Raw genomic sequence first — 18,771 nt, forward strand, 5'->3', positions numbered from 1 at the left:
TCTGACTTTCACGTTTCTTTAAATAGTATGTCACATATGAACTTGTAACATAATGGAGCCAGTGGGCAAAATTCCCTTAGGTGTTTCTCCAGCCTTTCATACTCACAGGTTCCTATATTATTCTGTGTAGCTGATTCACTTAAACAGTAAAGTCAAAATTAAACGTAAAGGGACATTAAACCCAAAATAATTATTTAATTATTCAAATAAATAATACATCTTTAAACAACTTTCCAATTTACTACCAAATGTGCTTTATTCTCTTGATATCCTTTGTTAAAGAAGCAGTAATGCACTACTGGGAGCTAGCTGAACACAGATCAGCAAATGACAGGAAGCATATATGTGCAACCACCAATCAGCTCTTAGGTAGTCTCAGGAGCAGCAGTGCACTACTATGTATGCTTGTCAACAAAGGATTCCAAAAGAACTAAGAACATTAGATATTGGAAGTAAATTGGAATTTTTTTTAAAAAAATGCATGTTCTATCTGAATTATGATTTTGGGTTTCATGTGCCTTTAAATGGATTGGATAGAGAATGTAATAAAAAAAAAGCCATTGTATTTCTATTATGAATTTAGCTTGGTTCTAATGGTTACAAACACTGCTGCCATAGAATGCTAGACATATGCATGCTCCTATTAGCATAACAACGTATACTAAGCGGACAAAGAACATTTAATACGTTTAAAATTGTCATGAAATTAAATTTTCACTTTACAGTCCCTTAAAGAACAGAGATGAAATAAGCTACATATAATGACATAGGATGAAGCTAATGAATTTAGCATTGTATCCTTTAGGTCTTATAATAGAGAATAATCACTTAAAGGGACAGTCTACACTAAAATTGTTATTGTATAAAAAGATAGATAACGCCTTTACTACCCATTCCCCAGCTTTGCACAACCAACTTAGTTATATTAATATACTTTATAACATTAAAACCTCTAAATATCTGCCTGTTTCTAACCCACTACAGACAGCCTCTTATCACATGGTTTATTGCTTTTCACAACAGGACTGCTAGTTCATGTGGGCCATATAGATAACATTGTGCTCACGCCCAAGGAGTTATTTAAGATTTAGCACAACACAGTACAGTACTAAATGCAATTCAATAGATAATTAAAAAGTCATGTGATTAGGGGGCAGTGACTTAGATACAAGGTAATCACAGAGGTAAAAAATATAATAATATAACTGTGTTGGTTATGCAAAACTGGGAAATAGGTAATAAAGGGATTATCTATCTTTTAAAACCACAAAAATGATATTGTAGTCTGTCCCTATAAGGTTAGAAGCCTAGAGGAGTCACTAATCAAATAACTCTCCAGTTCACAGAGGTTTGGTAAGCTATCTGTAATATAGATATTTATATGTTAAAGGTTCTTCGATTTTATAGTGAATCGGGGTCAAACATGCTCCACATAAGATCCCATAATATTATAGGGACAGTGATGCCTCCATTTGATTGGATAATATCATGTGCTAAACTTTTTTGTTACAGTACCTCTTGTATTTGGAAAGGCATTTCTGAGTTTTTCCATGATATCCTCTAAACACAATCCCACATCCTTTGTCCGACTGTTCATATCATCTAATGAGGAAAAATATTAAGTTCAGTAAAAAAAAAATCCAAAATTTCCCCCAGTATCTTTTCTTTGTCCATAACATATATCTAAATCAAAAGATTTCCTAGTTATTTTTTAATTTATAGGATTCTAATTGTAATTGTAGGATTCTATTAAGTTAATTGAACACCTTTTTTAAACACAGTAAAATAATATAGGAGGGTCATATGAATTACATAATTATGCAGAGGAGGCAACTGAAGTGTGGAAGAAAGGATTCTATAGACTACAGACGTACATTTTGTTTTAAACGTTATTTTACTACTCAAAGCAACATTTAAAGCGGACAGAAAACCCTGGAGAAAACTGCTTAGTAAATACACATATGGTAAACTGACCAATAGCGAATTTGTGTCCATATAATGAGGAGTCTGCTAGTACTGCGTCTTCTTTTACTGCGAATGTAAAATAACGCCTATTTGTCTCATCTGCACATGTTCAGGCTGGGCACTATTTATATAATATTCTCTCTATATGCAGCCTCCTGCTTATCTCCTGACTGCTGCACAACTGACGTTTTTTCTGTCATACTCTTCAGTAAAATTGTTCCTTAACAAATTGTATTTTTTGTATTCTTTTATACAGCTTGCTATACATATATTTTTGCTACTGGTCAAACTCTACCCTAAGTTTGTAGTTATGTAAATATCTACCTTAAATTACCGGTAGTTGTTAATTCTTTTATATTTTAATTACTTATGTTGGTTGCTTGCCAGTCTCTGTACTAATTTTTCTTTAAGCCAATTTAACTTTCTCCTTCTTAAAATGCCTCTACAATATGAGCTGATAAAACCTCTAAAGAGACTATTAGATATTATGATTCGAGTCTATATGTACTGTTTAGCACATGTAATGAGCATTTACAATCAGTATTTATGGCTTCTCCTCAGTTCTTGAAGACTTACTTCTAAATCTATTAGAAAAAGAAAATGTAATAGAGGCAAACCTGCTCTCCTTGTTCAGGAACAGAATAATCATCACTAGAGACTCTTTGGAAACTAACTTCCTGTAGAAGGAGATTCTTATCCCATATTCTCTGACAAAAGGAAGCTGAGAAATCTGCTTGTTGGGTCACGCTAACTGTACTATTACAATAGAAACAAGTAGGGTTATATTAAAAAGACCCCCTGAACCTGCTGATGTATCTGGGTCCTAGTGCTAAAAGGTGTTTCTTCAAAGAGACTTTATTAAAAACTAAAAACTCTTAAATTAACATGTTCTCCTCATTTAACAAAGCCAAGATTCTGTAATCAAGACTCCCCTGAAAGTTTTTGATAGGGCTGGAAAAAGCAGAAGCTCCTTTCCTGACTGTTCAGCAATGCAATAAGACCCAATTTTAGCCCCAACCTTACTATTCATCCTAAAATTCTGCAGTTTCAGCATTGTTCAGACAGTTGAGAGGGACATTGTTCATGATGTGGAGTTAAAATCGGCAGTGATATTTTAACTCCATTCAAATGTAGGTGACAGGCTCATCCTATTTGTTTAGAATTGGGCTCTCATAAAATCTTACCTACGACTTCTGTAAATTATTTTAGGTCTTAATATAGAATTACATGTTCCTTCAAACACAACCTCTTCATCATCTCTTTCTCTCAGAATAATATCACACAAGCTCTACCAAATAGGGACTACAACATCTATTTTGGTCAAAAAGGAAAATGGGAAGTTCCACCCTGCCTGGAATCTGGAAAAAACATAATTTATTCTTGCCTGATAAATTAATTTCTTTCTTGGTGTTGAGAGTCCATGATTTATTACTGTTGGGAATTCATCACCTTGCCACCAGGAGGAGGCAGACACACCCTACAACAAGAGCTTATATATCCCTCCTACTTCCCTGACTCTTCCAGTATTACGTATAGCCAAGAACAGGAAGAAGTAAGAAAGATAGTAGGGTAAAGCGGTGCAAACTAGAACTTCCGCCAATAGGAAAATTGGGCCTGTTTATGGACTCTCAATACCAAGAAAGAAAGGATAAATTATGTTTTCTATCTTATGGCAGTGAGAGTCCATGATTCATTACTGTTGGGAAATAATACCCAAGCTGTGGAGGAAAGGCAGGCACATATTTTCCAGGAACTACAGCCTAAATAACCTTCCTGCCAAAAACAAGGCAAAATATAAAACTGATAAAACTTTATGAAAGTGTGTACAGATGACCATGCTGCAGCCCTGCAAATTTTGTAATACCGATGTGTCATTCTCGAAAACCCAAGAAATAGAGAGAGAAAAAATCAAATGAGCTAAAATACATATAGGCGGTGACTGTACCACCTCTAATTAAGTTTTGTTGATTACACTCTTAAACCATGAAGCCAAAGTGACAGACATTGTCTTCTGACCCTCACATTTACCTGAAAAGAAACAAACTAGAAGACTGGTAAGTCTTTAGTAGCCTGCAGATGATAGTTTAATGTCCTGACTACATCCAGATTGGATACTAATCTCTCTGAAGATTTTGGATTAGGACATAAGAACAGTACTACAATTTCCTAGCTAATTTCTCTCTGAAGTAACCAGATACAGAGAATCACAAGAAACGGTAAACAACTCAGAGGTTTTCCTAGCCAAGAAAATAGCTAATAGAGACAAAACCTTCCAGGATAATGACTGTAGATCCAATCTATGCATAGGTTCAAAGCGTGGACAAGTTATCAAGCCCCTTTCTCCTCTGTGGAGTTGCTTTGCTGATTCTAACCCAGGCCTGAACAAATGCTTGAATGTCTGAAAGACGAGTAAGCTTTCTGTGCAATAAAACTGAAAGTTCAGAAAAGTGACCCATTAGAATTGTGGCTGACAGATCTTTGTCTAAACCATCTTGAAGAAATGATAAGATTCAGAATCTGAACCAAATGTCCTGTATAACCCCGGCTGAACACCAAGAAAGATGCACTTTCCATACCTTGAGGTAAATGTATCTAGTGACTGTGCTTGCGAGCCTAAATCAAGGAATTCTCTACAAAGTCAAATCCTTCAGGAAAGAACAAACTGTTTAATCACCAAGACAAATTGAGAGATTGAAGATACAAGAAAAGACCTTCAGATAACAAATCAGGCATTGAGAGAGAGATGCCACAGAGGAAACCAGGACATTGGAACCAGATTAGCATACCACATCCTGTGATGCCAAGCAGGAACTGTTAAAATTGTTGAAATTCATTCCTTATTGATCCGAACAAATACCCTGAGACAAAGTACAATTGGGGAAAACAGACAAGAATAGATGAAAGAACCACGGAATAGCTAGAGCAATTATCTCTTGACCTTGACCCATATTTAGGGAGGTTGTGATTCAGGTTGAGATGCCATCAAGTTGAGACCCTAGCGATACACAAACTAATATAAAATCTCCTGAATGAAAGACTATTCCCTCAAGTGTAGAACCATATGATAATTTGTTTCCCAATTGTTGACCCCGGAAATGTTGAACTGCTGAGATGGTACAGTAATGGGCTTCTGCCCAATTCAGAATTATCTGACACCGGACAATAGAGTGCGCAGAATGTAAAAACCCGGGAGCAGTAGCAAAACCAAAGGTAAAAGCTACAAGCGGATAATGCCTGTCCAGGAATGCAACACGAAGGAACCGGGAAAGGTCCTTGTGGATATTAATGTGCAGGTAAGCATCCTTCAAGTTTATAGTTGTCATGATCTAACCCAGGGAACTATAGGGAAGATAGATCTGATAGTCTCTAGTTTGAAAGAGGAAACCATAATGAACTTTGAAAGAGGAAACCCTCATGAACTTGTTTAAGAGCTTCAGATTCTGAATGGGCCTTAATGTTTCCTGCTTCTTTGGGACTATAAAGTGAAAACTACTGTGTTCTGACAAAAGAACAGGACCCAGTACACCCATGCCCTCTAAATCCTGAACAAACTGAAGGAATGCCTCATGTTTCTCTAATTGTCTTAAAGAAACAGCAGGTAACTCACTTTTAGAAGTGTATGTATTGGTAGATGGATACAGCACCTGTGGGTTTAATGCTCGTGAAGACCTGGGTACAAATGCCAAATCCCCAAACAACAGCAATGATGAAAAATCGGTCCACAGCACTTATTAAAATGTTCACTTTATTGGAAACAGATGAACACAAATAAAAAGTGACGTTTCAGAGTTGCCTCCTTAATCATACCCGGATTATAGCGCTCCTGCTGAAATCCTTCTGACAGTTGAGTGCTAAAAATGCCGGTCATGAAGAGGAGCCAAATAATTAAAGGGGCCAGTACCTACAAATACATACAGTAAAGTGAAACACAGAAAAACACTTTATTTTGCCTAATAAAGTTTCAGCAACCCAAAATTGTGACAGTAAAGCACAAAACTTTAGATGTAGCATATGAATGTGTGTCAACCTGCTGAGAGATCCAGCTATTAGGTATGTGCAAGGGTTGTTCTATGTGTTAACCTGCTATTAACTGGCCATGCCATACATGAGTAATTTACTTAGTGATAGCCTGTGGGCTGTGTCAACAAATGTCCCCTCCACTGCGCTTACTTAGATGTTAGTTACAGTACAGGACAGGCTCTCTGTTGTATCCTCAGGACTAACAGTAGAGGGTATACTGAGGGAGTACATCTTCATGGCCAAATAGGAGGAAGCTAAAGAAACTGTTTCAGTTGTGCATGTGGCAGGCTTGTGACTACTTCTCCCGCAAGGAGATTTACATTGCACAGCCAGTACTCTTCTATGTCCCTCTCTTCTAAGTTGATATCCCTTAAAGTCTTGAAACCCTGAACACATCTTTCTTTGCCTGCTCCTCAAACAAAGCAGAGAAATACTGGGAGGGTCAGGGAGGTAGGAGGGATATTTAAGCTCTTGGTGTAGGTTGTCTCCGCCTCCTCCTAGTGGCCAGGTGATGAATTCCCAAAAAAATTGTGGACTCTCACCAGCATTAGAAAGAAAAACTGAGTACTTTTTCTTCTTAAAACGGGGAAAGTCCACAGCTACATTCATTAATTTTTGGAAATACAGAACCTGGCCACCAGGAGGAGGCAAAGATACCCCAGCCAAAGGCTTAAATACCTCCCCCACTTCCCTCATCTACCAGTCATTCTTTGCCTTTCGTCACAGGAGGTTGGCAAAGAAGTTTCAGAAGATTACAGAGTAGTCTCTTATGGAGAATAGTACTCTTCGAAATGGGACTGGAGTTTTAAGTAGTCCTGTCAGCCTCTCAGTGAGAGCATGGATGAAAGTTAGAGTCCGGAGATGTAGGGAGAGTCTTTCTGCGAAACCATCCTGACTCATATTAACAGCTCCATAAGCAATCAGCATTGACGAGTTTTGCTGCCTGCTTTCTTCACTCAAGTCCATGTCAGAAGCAACGCTACTATCTGTCAAACTTGAAGGACCGTGTTACTGTTCTACGGCATAGATTCCGGTAAGATCGTTTCATTTTACTTTCATTGTGGATGTAATGTAAATGATAGAAGACAGGGTCTCAGTGGGACTCCTTTATCTTTATGGGTTAATATCTCCTGAGGGCGGTTATTGAGCACTGGGGTACTTTAAATATTGTTTGTTATGTGATTCTTTCTGCTTATGTGTAGAAATGTTGGGGCTCATGGCTATTACGGATCGTACAATTTTTTAGAGCTACGTAGTTCTTGTGGACAGGCGCGCTTTTCTTTGGCCGTCATGGCGCACCTCGTGACCGGGGCGTGGTCACGTTTTCATTCTCCATTTCTGTATCGTGACTAAGTGGCGGTGGAGAGGACCCGTTTCTCTACTTGTCTGGGTCATAGGAGGTGGTAAGTGCCCCAGCCATTGGGGGTGTGAGGTGCCAGTTATTTTTGTCTAAATTTGTCTGGTCAAGTTATGGAGGATTCTGATTTTTCTGAGGAGGATTTCTCTGACTGAGATTCTTTCCTGCTTAGATTGTATGGAGGCCTGGGTAATCCAGCCCAATCATTTATGTTCCGTATGCTGTAATAGTGATCTGTTCTCCCTCTGGGGAGAGATTGGAGTCAGCTGAGCCGTCCGCCTCTGAGGATTCTGTGTCCCATGAGGCGCGTTCCCTGGAATTTTCTGTTCCTACGCAAGCAGTTGTCTCAAATTCCGTTACACCTTCTGGAGGTTTCTTTCCACCAGAGGTTGCTGTTCAGTTGCGCATGGCCATATTAGTGGTGCTGGCGCATTTACAGCTTCTTGAGGGCCAGTGAAGTGCTTATCTGGGTCCCCTTTATCTGACGGCAGGATCAGGGCCTTCAGATGCCCCACCAGAGATGAGTTTTGCCTTTAGAGTCAGTCTGACGCGCCTGCGTTTATTGCTGCGGCAGGTACTGGAGGCTTGGGAGGATTTTAGTCTTCATTTGCCTCCGGATCCTCAGTCTTCTGATTCTGATGGCGAACAGCGCTAGACGAGGGGAGGGATGTGGATCATACTCCTGTCTGTCTTTTGCTTGTGTATCTAATCCCGGTCTGAGCTCTTGTTCCTGACAGGCTGGCCCTTTCAGTGTTTCTATTTCTTTCTTGGTGTTCACCTGCGGGTGCGGCCTACTTCTTTTGATCCGATTAGGATATGTTTTCTTTGCAAAGCTCTGGACTATGGTAGACCTTTCCTTTCGGAAACTTTTTTTTTCTCTGGGATTTTTGATACTAGCGGCTTTCTGGTCGCAATGGTTGTTACTTCCAGCGGAAGTCACAAAAAAAAAAAGTTTAAGCACCAGAGCTTATTAGTTTGTCATTGTCTGTTTTTGTTTAGTCTAGCCCTGCTAGGGTTTAGAACTTTCAGTTAGCCCTTGAACAGTTCGGTTGTACCCTGGTCAGCAGGCTGGTCCTGGTTGGGTACTAGTTCATTCTGTTCTTTTGGGGTTTTATCAGACATTTTGTATCCTTGACAACAGGCTGGTCCTGTTTGGGTACTAAGTTTGCTTACCTCTTGCTACAAGGTTGTTTTTATTGTTTTCTACAAGTTATAGGAGGCCCTTCTATCTTAGATATCAGGCTGGTCCTACTTTATTTCATCTTGGTGGGGCATCCGATGTTGGTCGTACTCGATACTAAGTGTTTTTTTGTCCCTGCATAGCTTACTTGGTTTGCTTGGATTACGAATTCTGCTATGGCAGTATATTTGTAGTTCCTGAGGTTCAGGGGCTAGACTCCTTCCATCCGAGAGGGAAGTATCAGATGACTGCTTGAAGATCTCCAGTACCTGGTGTAGGGGGCGATTATTCCCCCTTATTGGTACTCCTTGTGGATTGGATTGTCCGAGTTTCAGATCTCTTTTCGCCAGTGTTTCTCTCCTCTTTTTTGAGGATTGCTATGCTTTTTGCTTCCCCTTGCTTTTTGGGGTAGGTCTTTCGGTTATCTGGTTGAGGAGACTCAGTTCTTAGGGACCGTTTTTTTTTGTTCCTTGCAGTATCCCCTTTTGATCCTATATATTTGGGGATCTGGGGGAATTGTTATGCAGTCTCTCTTGCCGTCAACTGATAGGAGTTTTTAGGATGCTCGTTCATTCGTTAATTCCTTGAGCTGTAGGTTTTCTGAGGGTTGATCCAGACTGGATCTTTAGAGACTGGCTTATTCTCTCAATCATTGAGTTCTGATCTTTTGGGTCCTTCCTTGGTCTTCAGACTTTGTGGGTGTTGTCTTAGAGGCCTTTTTGGGGCTGAGTGGGCAGCCACTGGGATACATCTTGAGAGATCAGAGTTCAAGACCCCTTGAAGGGCATGGAAATTTTCAATTCCAGGTAAACTTTGGGGTTGTTCCGCAAGGTTTTTTGGTCTTGATCCAGCACCTGGCTTTGGGGGTCCGGTTTTTTAACCTAGTCCTTGTCTTTGACTTGGCATTTGTTTGATCTGTTTTTCCAGATTTTAATAGTCTTGGATCTGTCCAGCGTTCAGTAGTAGGATTGTTTTCCCGGTCCTGGGGAAATATCCTTGTTTCTACTGAGGCAGTCCTTTTTCTTTCTTCTGGAGAGATGGAGAAAGTTTTCCTGGAAATTTCCTTACTGGAATATTCCTATTTTCTTAATTCTTTTTTGGAGGATCTGGTCTACTGTGCCTATCCAGTTGGTAGTTCCTCATCTGACTCTAGGAGTTCAGTGGGTAGAGGCTTTCTCTTGTCTGCAGTGTACCCTCCCTTCGGGTTTCTGAGGGGTAATGAGGATATGTATCCTGGATCCAGAGTTAGTCTCTCTGGGTGTCGGTGCCTTCTTCCTACTTCTTCCCTTAGGATCTCATGGTTGGAGATTCATTATCTGATCTCCAGGCCTGTCGATGCTGGGAATTTTTAATCTTTCTTGTCCTTTGGGACATTGACAGTCGCTTCTGTGATAGAACTGTTAGTTCGGAGTAGGGGTCAGGAATTCTGACTGCTCTGTTTGGGCATCGACCACGTATACGGTTTTCCGAAGGATCCTTACTTAGTTTGGGAGGCCTTGCAGTAGATTTGGGAACCTTCCCATAGCGGGTAGTTGGTCAAATTGGGCTGCCTTTTTTATTACCCGCCCGTTTGCATTCAGTGTCCTCTATAAGCTTGGGTATTGATTTCCCAAAAGTAATGAATGCAGCTGTGGACTCTCCCTGTTTTAAGAAGAAAAACTTAAATTATGCTTACCAGATAATTTTCTTTTCTTTTGTACGGGGAGAGTCCACAGCTCCCCGCCTGTTTTTTTCTGTGGGCGGCCTTAAATTCTTTTTTATTCTTTCTTTTTCACCCTGATATTTCTCCTACTGTTCCTTGTTCCCTTGGCAGAATGATTGGGGGATGAGGGAAGTGGGGGAGGTATTTAAGCCTTTGGCTGGGGTGTCTTTGCCTCCTCCTGGTGGCCAGGTTCTGTATTTCCCAAAAGTAATGAATGCAGCTGTGGACTCTTTCCATTTATGAAGAAAATTGATGCTTACCTGATAAATTATTTAATAAAAGAAAATTATCAGGTAAGCATAATTTAAGTTTTTTATTTACCACAACTTCAAGATAGAGGTTACTAATCTGCTAAGAGATTGTCTTTTACATAAAGACTATGAAGAAAGACCTAGGAGCGCCTAACACAGGCCGAGGAAGTGAATACAACTATAAAACTAGCTTTCAACTCTTCAGGTAGGCCATAAAAAATCAATATGTGAAAGATAGTTAAAAAAACGTCTCAAATAACTCTAATTCTCTAAAATTAGGTTAATATATATATAATACAATTAGAATAAAATACAAAATATGTTAAAAACATGGATCCATGATACAATATATACGTTAATTACATCAAGCAATAACACATAATATAGTAGGACAAAGGATGATATTACAATAACAGCTGAGAATGGAGAACGTTGGGATATCGTAGGGAAATGGTGTTCCCTGCAAACAGTGTGAAATGTTCAAAAAACAGTGTTAATCCCTCATAAGACTTTGAGGGATTAACACTGTTTTTTGAACATTTCACACTGTTTGCAGGGAACACCATTTCCCTACGATTTCCCAACGTTCTCCATTCTCAGGTGTTATTGTAATATCATCCTTTGTCCTACTATATTATGTTTTATTGCTTGATGTAATTAACGTATATATTGTATCATGGATCCATGTTTTTAACATATTTTGTATTTTATTCTAATTGTATTATATATGTATTAACCTAATTTTAGAGAATTAGAGTTATTTGAGACGTTTTTTAACTATCTTTCACATATTGATTTTTTATGGCCTACCTGAAGAGTTGAAAGCTAGTTTTATAGTTGTATTCACTTCCTCGGCCTGTGTTAGGCGCTCCTAGGTCTTTCTTCATTATCCTACTTCTATCTAAGGGCTAGCTAGGTCCCCTTGTGTACCCAGGAGCTAGTAGGAGTATTGTGTGAGCGCTGTGAGATACCATATTATTTTATATAAAGACTGATTTGTTTGTCTGGACTTTGCAGGCACTTTTTTCATTATATGGACACTTCAGCTATTCTGGTTGGTTAATTACTATTGTCAGTTAATCTTCAATTTTCAGTTGTCTTCAATAAATTCAAGATTATACCATTACTAAATTAAGATAATCTCAGTTCTATGAAAGTAGATATTCTGGGTAATTGGGACCTTACATATGTCCATGCTGTGCATCTGGTGTGCATGTAAAGCAATGCTGCAGGAATGCATAAGAAGTGATCCTAGGAAGTGTAGGGAGAGGGTAGTTGTGTTTGAGGGGCATACACTAGAGCAGTGATTTGCAACCTTTTTTTTGCCGCGGCACACTTTTTTACATTAAAAAAATCCTGTGGCACACCACCATCCCAAATTTTTACAAAATCACACATTGTAGCCTAATACAGGATATATATATATAGACACTGTACTGTGCTGTCATGCCATGCCTCCTACAAAACTATACATGACATATTGACATTCATTCACAAACATGTCATGGTTGTAAATGATGCCTGATGAGCCTGTCACATACCTCCCAATTTTTCAAAATTTGAAAGAGTGACACCCCTGCACTGTTGTCAGTCTGCCGCTGCACACCTGAGGATCTCTCACGGCACACTAGTTGAAAAACACTGCACTATAGTTTTGCTTGTTTCTGCGTATATAAGGCGTGTTACAGAAAAGAATGAAGGTGCTTTACAAGGCCTAAAAATGTTTAGTATCATACCTGCTACTTCAGTGTCTGGAGTCCCTCCATTATTTTCTGAGGGATGCTTGATTTCAGAATCGGGAGAAGAGGAGGATGAAGAAGAAGGCTTCCCTTCATCTGTGCTGGGCTAAAAGCAACAAAAGCTATGATTATGTATCATCACATATGCACCCTGTATCTTCCCCGTATATACAATTATAACTCTGCCACTGCAAGACCGACAATGGTCTACCTGTTTCATGCCAAAAGTGATCATATTCCTTTCCAAGGGACAGTCTACACCAGAATTTTTATTGTTGTAAAAGATAGACAATCCCTGTATTATCCATTCCGTAGTTTTGCATAATCAACACAGTTATATTAAAATGCTTTTTACATTTGTGATTACCTTGTATCTAAGCCTCTGCAGACTGCCCCATTATTTCAGTTCTTTTGACAGACTTGCAATTTAGCCAGTCAGTGCTGACTCCTAGGTAACTCCTGGTGCGTGAGCAGAATGTTATCTATATGGCACACATGAACTAACACCCTCAAATGGTAAAAAAACTGTCTAAATGCATTCAGATAAGAGGCGGCTTTCAAGGTCTAAGAAATTAGCATATAAACTTCCTAGGTTTAGCTTTCAACTAAGAATATCAAGAAAAAAATCCAAAATTGGTGATAAAAATAAATTGGAACGTTGTTAAAAATGACATGCCCTATCTGAATCATGAAAGTTTATTTTGGACTAGACTGTCCCTTTAAGCACAACCTTTTCATTTTTCCTACAATTTAGATGTGGTCAGAAACAAATTACAGCCAGCAACATTTCTTTATTTCTTCCTGTATAGGCAATGCTCTCTTTCAAAATGAGTTGGCTGATTTTCCGCTTCAACTTTAGGGATAAAGACATTAAATCCTTGGCAAATGTATATGACTAATAGAATCCACATTTTAAGAATATTTATAATCCAATCAATAAACTATGTACTTACATTCATACCCCACTACCATAACTTAAAGGGACAGTGTATTGCAAACTTTCCACCTCTCAACTTTTCTACCTCATGAGACCAGAATTCCTGTAGTCACTAACCTTTAAACCCCAGGTTAGTGACTACAGGAATTGCCCTTCCTCACTTTAGAATACTTATATCATCATCCTGAGACATCAGCTTTATCACTTGAACCAGTGCACAAGTAAAAATAGCTAGAAGACCCTGAGGCACTTTTACCTTTCTTGATAGGCTGCAAACAACCATAGAGCAAGCCAAATGGAAAAAAAAACATAGGAAATACTTAAGAATATAAAAAATAATTCTTTGAAAAGGAAAATGTGAAGGTTGTCTGTCTTCCTCACCAAGTTAAATCAATCCATATCAATGTGAAGGGAATTAAAACTAAACAACCAATTGTGACAAAAAAAAAAATAGAAAAAAAATTGTCACTGAAACCAAAAGAAAAGACAAAAAACCACAGTAACTAGACATGACAAAAAAAGAGATAATTTAGCAAACGGAATAAGCAAAAACAGGAAAACCAAGGTAAGAAAAAAGACAACTTAACACCTTGCATGACTGACAGAGTGGAAGCAAATTCCAAAAGTATTATTGTTCAAGTCTTTCTGACAACTTTCTATTTTCATTTTGTGCTGATTTTCTGAAACAGACTCTGTGGACTTTCTGCATAAACAAATGCAGATAAGCTTTTCCAATGTTGATAAAAATAAAAAAATTCAGATTATCCTATCTTTGTGAAGGAATAATCTAGATTTTAATAAAGACACAGAGATAAATATTTTGCATTACTTTCTTTTACTACTCGTGTGCAGCCTTAAAAGTACATAAATCACATAAAGAGTTAAACTAATAAAGAGAAAAAAGAGTCTACATAACTAGCCAATGAGAATGCTAGTTTAGAGGCCAGGGTAAAAAAGGACCAATCAGATGAACTATATTGACCATAAACAAACCAATGTGCACCCCATCTTCCTCTTTCTTTCTTGATGCTCATAACAAAGAATCTTCCCGAAAAAACAGAAAAGTCCCAACAGTCCAATTAACAAACATACAACAAAGCAGAACCATAAAACTTGAAGAAATTTGAGAGAATTTTGACTCAAAGAAAACTCAGGATAGGAGGATGATAGTCCGAAGATCCATCTATGTCTCCATGAAGTTGAAGATTTGATTGAAGGAACAAATCCAGATTTAATTAGTGATGTTTGAGTAGTTGGTAACTAAATAAAATATATATCATTAGTATAAACAAGTAAAATACAAATATGGGTTGGGAAGACAGACAGAAAGTAGAGGTGGGAAAATATTTGTTTCTGTGTCTTTAATAAAATCTAGATTATTCCTTCCCAAAGCTAGGATAATCAGAATTTTATTGCATATTTTGCAAGTTTAAAGCAATTATTGAAATAGATTTAGAGAGGCATGTTGAATGGGTTTAAAGTAAAAACGTTTGAAAGTAGAATCAGAGGACCAGTCTGCTTGCCTTCAAAATTTATTTTAAAGGAGCAGATTTTAAAAGTGTTTTAGAAGCGGCTGATCCTCTAACTGAATGAGCTGTGAATGCAAGATCAATTCCAGCCTCAGACATAACTTATTTAATCCACCTCACAATAGAAGTAGGAGAGACAGGAGCATGAGGAGGACCAAAGGATAACAAACGTTGATTGTTAGTAGAATCTCTAAAGGATGAAGTTTTAGCTTCATAAACTTTAAGACAGGACACAACACCAGAGAGAAGGTTCTGCTGGAAAATAAGGATAAAAATTAGAAGAAGATAGAGTTTTAGTTCTGCGGGAAATCAGAAAAGTGACACCGTCAGGGGAAAAAGATTTAGAGTTGAAATCAAGAGCCCAAACATCCGGAAATCCTGCGAAAGGAGATAAGGCAAAGAAGGGTAGCCAATTTCGCTGAAATCTGTTTTAAGGATAGAGAATCATTAGAAGGCCAAGATTTAAAGAGAGAGAAGATTAAATCTAAGTCCCAAAAGAAATTATGTTATCAGGAGAAGAGGAGGATGAAGAAGAAGGCTTATGAGTAGGAGGTCTTTTTAATCTAATAGATTTGAGAAGACGACAAATTAAAGGATTTTTTCCAATAGACAGATTATTAATAAAGTCATGTCTAGCAGAAATGGCAGATCTAGAAAGATTAATAGTCCTATAAGCTAGACAAAGATCAAAGAGATAAGAAAGAAAATTAAGAATTTGAGTTATAGGGGCTAAAAAGGGATCCAAACTCCTAAGCATGCACCAGCTAGACCATCTGGTCCATGCGGAAAAGTAAGATTTGTGGGTTCCAGGAGATCATGAGAGCTTTAGCTGATTCCTAAAGTTCGAAAAGATTTCTGAGCTCCCCGTAATCGACCAAGTTATCAACCTGAGGGATTGATTGAGAATGAGATCGTGCGGGTTGCCTTCGGGATCTGGGAGGAGGTCTGGAAGAACAGGAAGGGGAAGAGGAGGTCTGAAGGACATCTCCAGAAGAGAAGGATACCAAGATTGAGTTGGCCAAAGGGGAGTTATTAGATATATATATATATATATATATATATATATATGTGTGTGTGTGAACCACAGAAATCGTCCAAGCTATCAGGGAAAAAGGAGGGAAAGCATAAGCTCCTAGATCCGGCCAAGTTTGTAAAAAGACGTCTATAGCCAATGCCTCGGGGTCTGGACGCCAGCTGAAGTAAATAGGGAGTTGACAATTGAGACAAGAAGCAAAAAAATGTCCATTGAAAAAGGACCAAGCAGAGATTGAATAGAAAGGAAAACTTTCCTGTGAAGTCTGCAATCGCTGCAGTCTCTGAGAAAAGAAGAACCCCAGTCTAAAGCTGAGTTGAAAAGACCTGGAATGTACTCTGCCTTGATAGAGATATTTCTGTCTAGACAAAGATGAATAAAGTCCTTGGTTATATTGGACAGATTTCTCGATTTCGTGCCACCCAATCGATTGAGATATCTGACTGCCAAGATATTGTCCATCTGGAGAAGAATGGAAGCAGGAGCTAGAGATTTTACAAAGCTCTTTACCGCAAAAGATCAGGCCAAAAGTTCCAAACAGTTTATATGCAAATCTTTCTCTTCTGCGGACCACTTTTGTCCGGTAATGGATGGACCGCAACGAGCTCCCCAACCCAACAGACTGGCATCGGACTCTATAATAAAGTCTGGAGATTTCCCAAATATGGCTCTCCCATTCCAAGCTTCCATGTGGGAAAGCCACCATGAAAGCTCCTCTTTGGCTTCCAACGACAACGGAAGGAGATCAGAATAATAAAAACCTTTCTGAAGATAGGAGATTTTCAGTCTTTGGAGTTCGAGATAATGAAGTGGGGCAGGAAAGATAGCCTGAATGGAGGATGAAAGTAACCCAACTATTCTGGCTATCTGACTTTGACAAATTGTTTGGAGAGAGTCTTGTAATTTATTTTCTTGATGTTCTTTATCTTAAGGGCAAACTTTAAGAAGCTTTTGATATATCTATGAGGAAACCAAGAAAAACAAGAGATTTCGAAGGAATTAGAACTGATTTCTCTTTGTTTACAAGAAAACCCAAGTTTTCCAAGCGATTCATGGTCATGGTTAATTGGGATTGTAGAGAGAGAAAATTCTGGTTCATCAGAAGAATATCGTCTAGATAAATAATTAGACGAATTCCTCTGAGTCTCAGGAAAGAGACCACAGGTTTGAGAAGTTTGGTAAATATCTATGGGGCAGAGAACAGGCCAAAAGGAAGACAAGTGAAGTTCCAAATTTTTTCTTCCCAGGAAAAAGTTAGATATTTCCAGTGTTCCGGATCTATTGGAACAGTGAGATAAGCATCTGAAAGATCTAACCGGACAAGCCAATCTTTGTCCAAAAGACAGTGTCTTGGAAGATGAATGCCTTCCAGTTTGAGGTGATAGTAAACCAGATATGCGTTTAGGTATCTGAGATTTATAACAGGTCTGAACTGTCCATTTTTCTTTTTTACTAAAAATAGGTTGCTGAAATAGGATTTATTCACTGAGTAATTGCTTCTTTTAAATTAAGATTTTCTATTTCTTTTGAACCAGAAAATGTTAAACCCATTCTCTAACAAGAGCAGGGTCCATAGAGGACTCTTTTAAAACTGCCTCTTCAGACAATTCAAAAAGTTTGGTAATTGGGCCAATGGTATCTAGAAGTTTATCTTGACAGTTCCTCCAAGATTTATCTAGACCTTTCTATATTTTGTAACTAGGTGATCCAATAAACTTGAGAACCTTGGGGTCTATATAAGGGGTAACATTGCTGTTTTTGGGGAGTAAGGGTCTTGGGCATTCAGCCCTCATTATTTCTGGACCTTTTCTTTAAACTTTTCTTAAGCTAGAAATCCACACAAGTGGCGATTTCCATGGGGGGAAACCACTCAGAAGACTGGGGGTGATGCAAAGTATCTGCATTAAAGCAAGGATTACCTAAGGCATCTGTAAAATTATACTCATCCTCGTTAATATGTTTTGATTTTTTAGTGTGTTTTTTAAATTTTTTACTTTTGGGTTCAGAATCAGAGGAGGAATCTGAATCATAATTATTAGAGGTTGTATTATCTGAGTCTTCAGAAACATTTTCAGAATTAACAGAGGTAGAGGAATCTGAAACCTCATCTTTATACATCACTCTGGATTTTTGTTTAGAAACTCCCTTTTTATGCCCCTTGGGAGTAAGGGGTCGTTTGGCGGCAGTTTTACTTCCTTTGCCGCAAGCAATACTAGTTTCTGATAACATTTGCTTAGAGTTACAAACACATTTTTGCTTGCTTTTACAACACTAGAAGGTGCCTTTCTTATTATTGTTTTTTTTAGCAGAGAATTTTGAAATTAAAAATGTCATATTTACCTAATGAGTTATCAATCATATTTTGAACTGATTGTTCAGTTAGGGGATTAGGGGCAAAATTATCTTGAGACATGTTATTAAAATAACAATAGAAACACACTTGAAAAATAAAAATATAATTAAAATAAAATGCAAGATATATGTATAAATAATATAACTAATAGAATTTAATAAAATAATAATCAATTTTAAAATTTCTCTGACAGCAACAAAAATATTTCAAATAATGAGCAAAAAACAACCAATGGAGGGCAGCAAATACCTGTAAATAAAAAAGCAACACAAATAAATGAAGATGTAACACATTTTTAACTGAACGATAAACAAAACTAAAAGTAACCAGAAAGATTACTTCGGACGATAAAGGAGGAGGTGCCAACAGCTCTCTGAGGTAAATCAGAAGGCGGGCTGTGATGTCATGAACGAAACGCCCACAAAATGGCAGCGGTCATTGTGACCAGAAGAAAATGGAGATACAATGATGCCAGGTAAGTAGAAAAAACATAATTTATGTAAGAACTTACCTGATAAATTCATTTCTTTCATATTAGCAAGAGTCCATGAGCTAGTGACGTATGGGATATACATTCCTACCAGGAGGGGCAAAGTTTCCCAAACCTCAAAATGCCTATAAATACACCCCTCACCACACCCACAATTCAGTTTAACGAATAGCCAAGAAGTGGGGTGATAAAAAAGTGCGAAAGCATATAAAATA

General features: G+C 38.1%; 1 protein-coding gene across 2 annotated transcripts in view; it reads right to left on the reverse strand.

Moving 5' to 3' along the window:
- DRP2 (dystrophin related protein 2) overlaps positions 1-18,771 on the reverse strand; it is a 168,116-nt gene that overhangs the window by 34,683 nt on the left and 114,662 nt on the right. For both annotated transcript variants that reach the window (XM_053698952.1, XM_053698953.1), the window contains exons 21-22: positions 12,212-12,320; positions 1,516-1,602 (exon numbers count right to left, since the gene is read on the reverse strand). In XM_053698952.1, the coding sequence (XP_053554927.1) occupies positions 1,516-1,602; positions 12,212-12,320 (196 nt within the window). The remainder of the gene's footprint in view (positions 1-1,515; positions 1,603-12,211; positions 12,321-18,771) is intronic.

This window comes from Bombina bombina, chromosome 1 (assembly GCF_027579735.1).
Source record: "Bombina bombina isolate aBomBom1 chromosome 1, aBomBom1.pri, whole genome shotgun sequence".
Classification (NCBI taxonomy): Eukaryota; Metazoa; Chordata; class Amphibia; order Anura; family Bombinatoridae; genus Bombina; species Bombina bombina.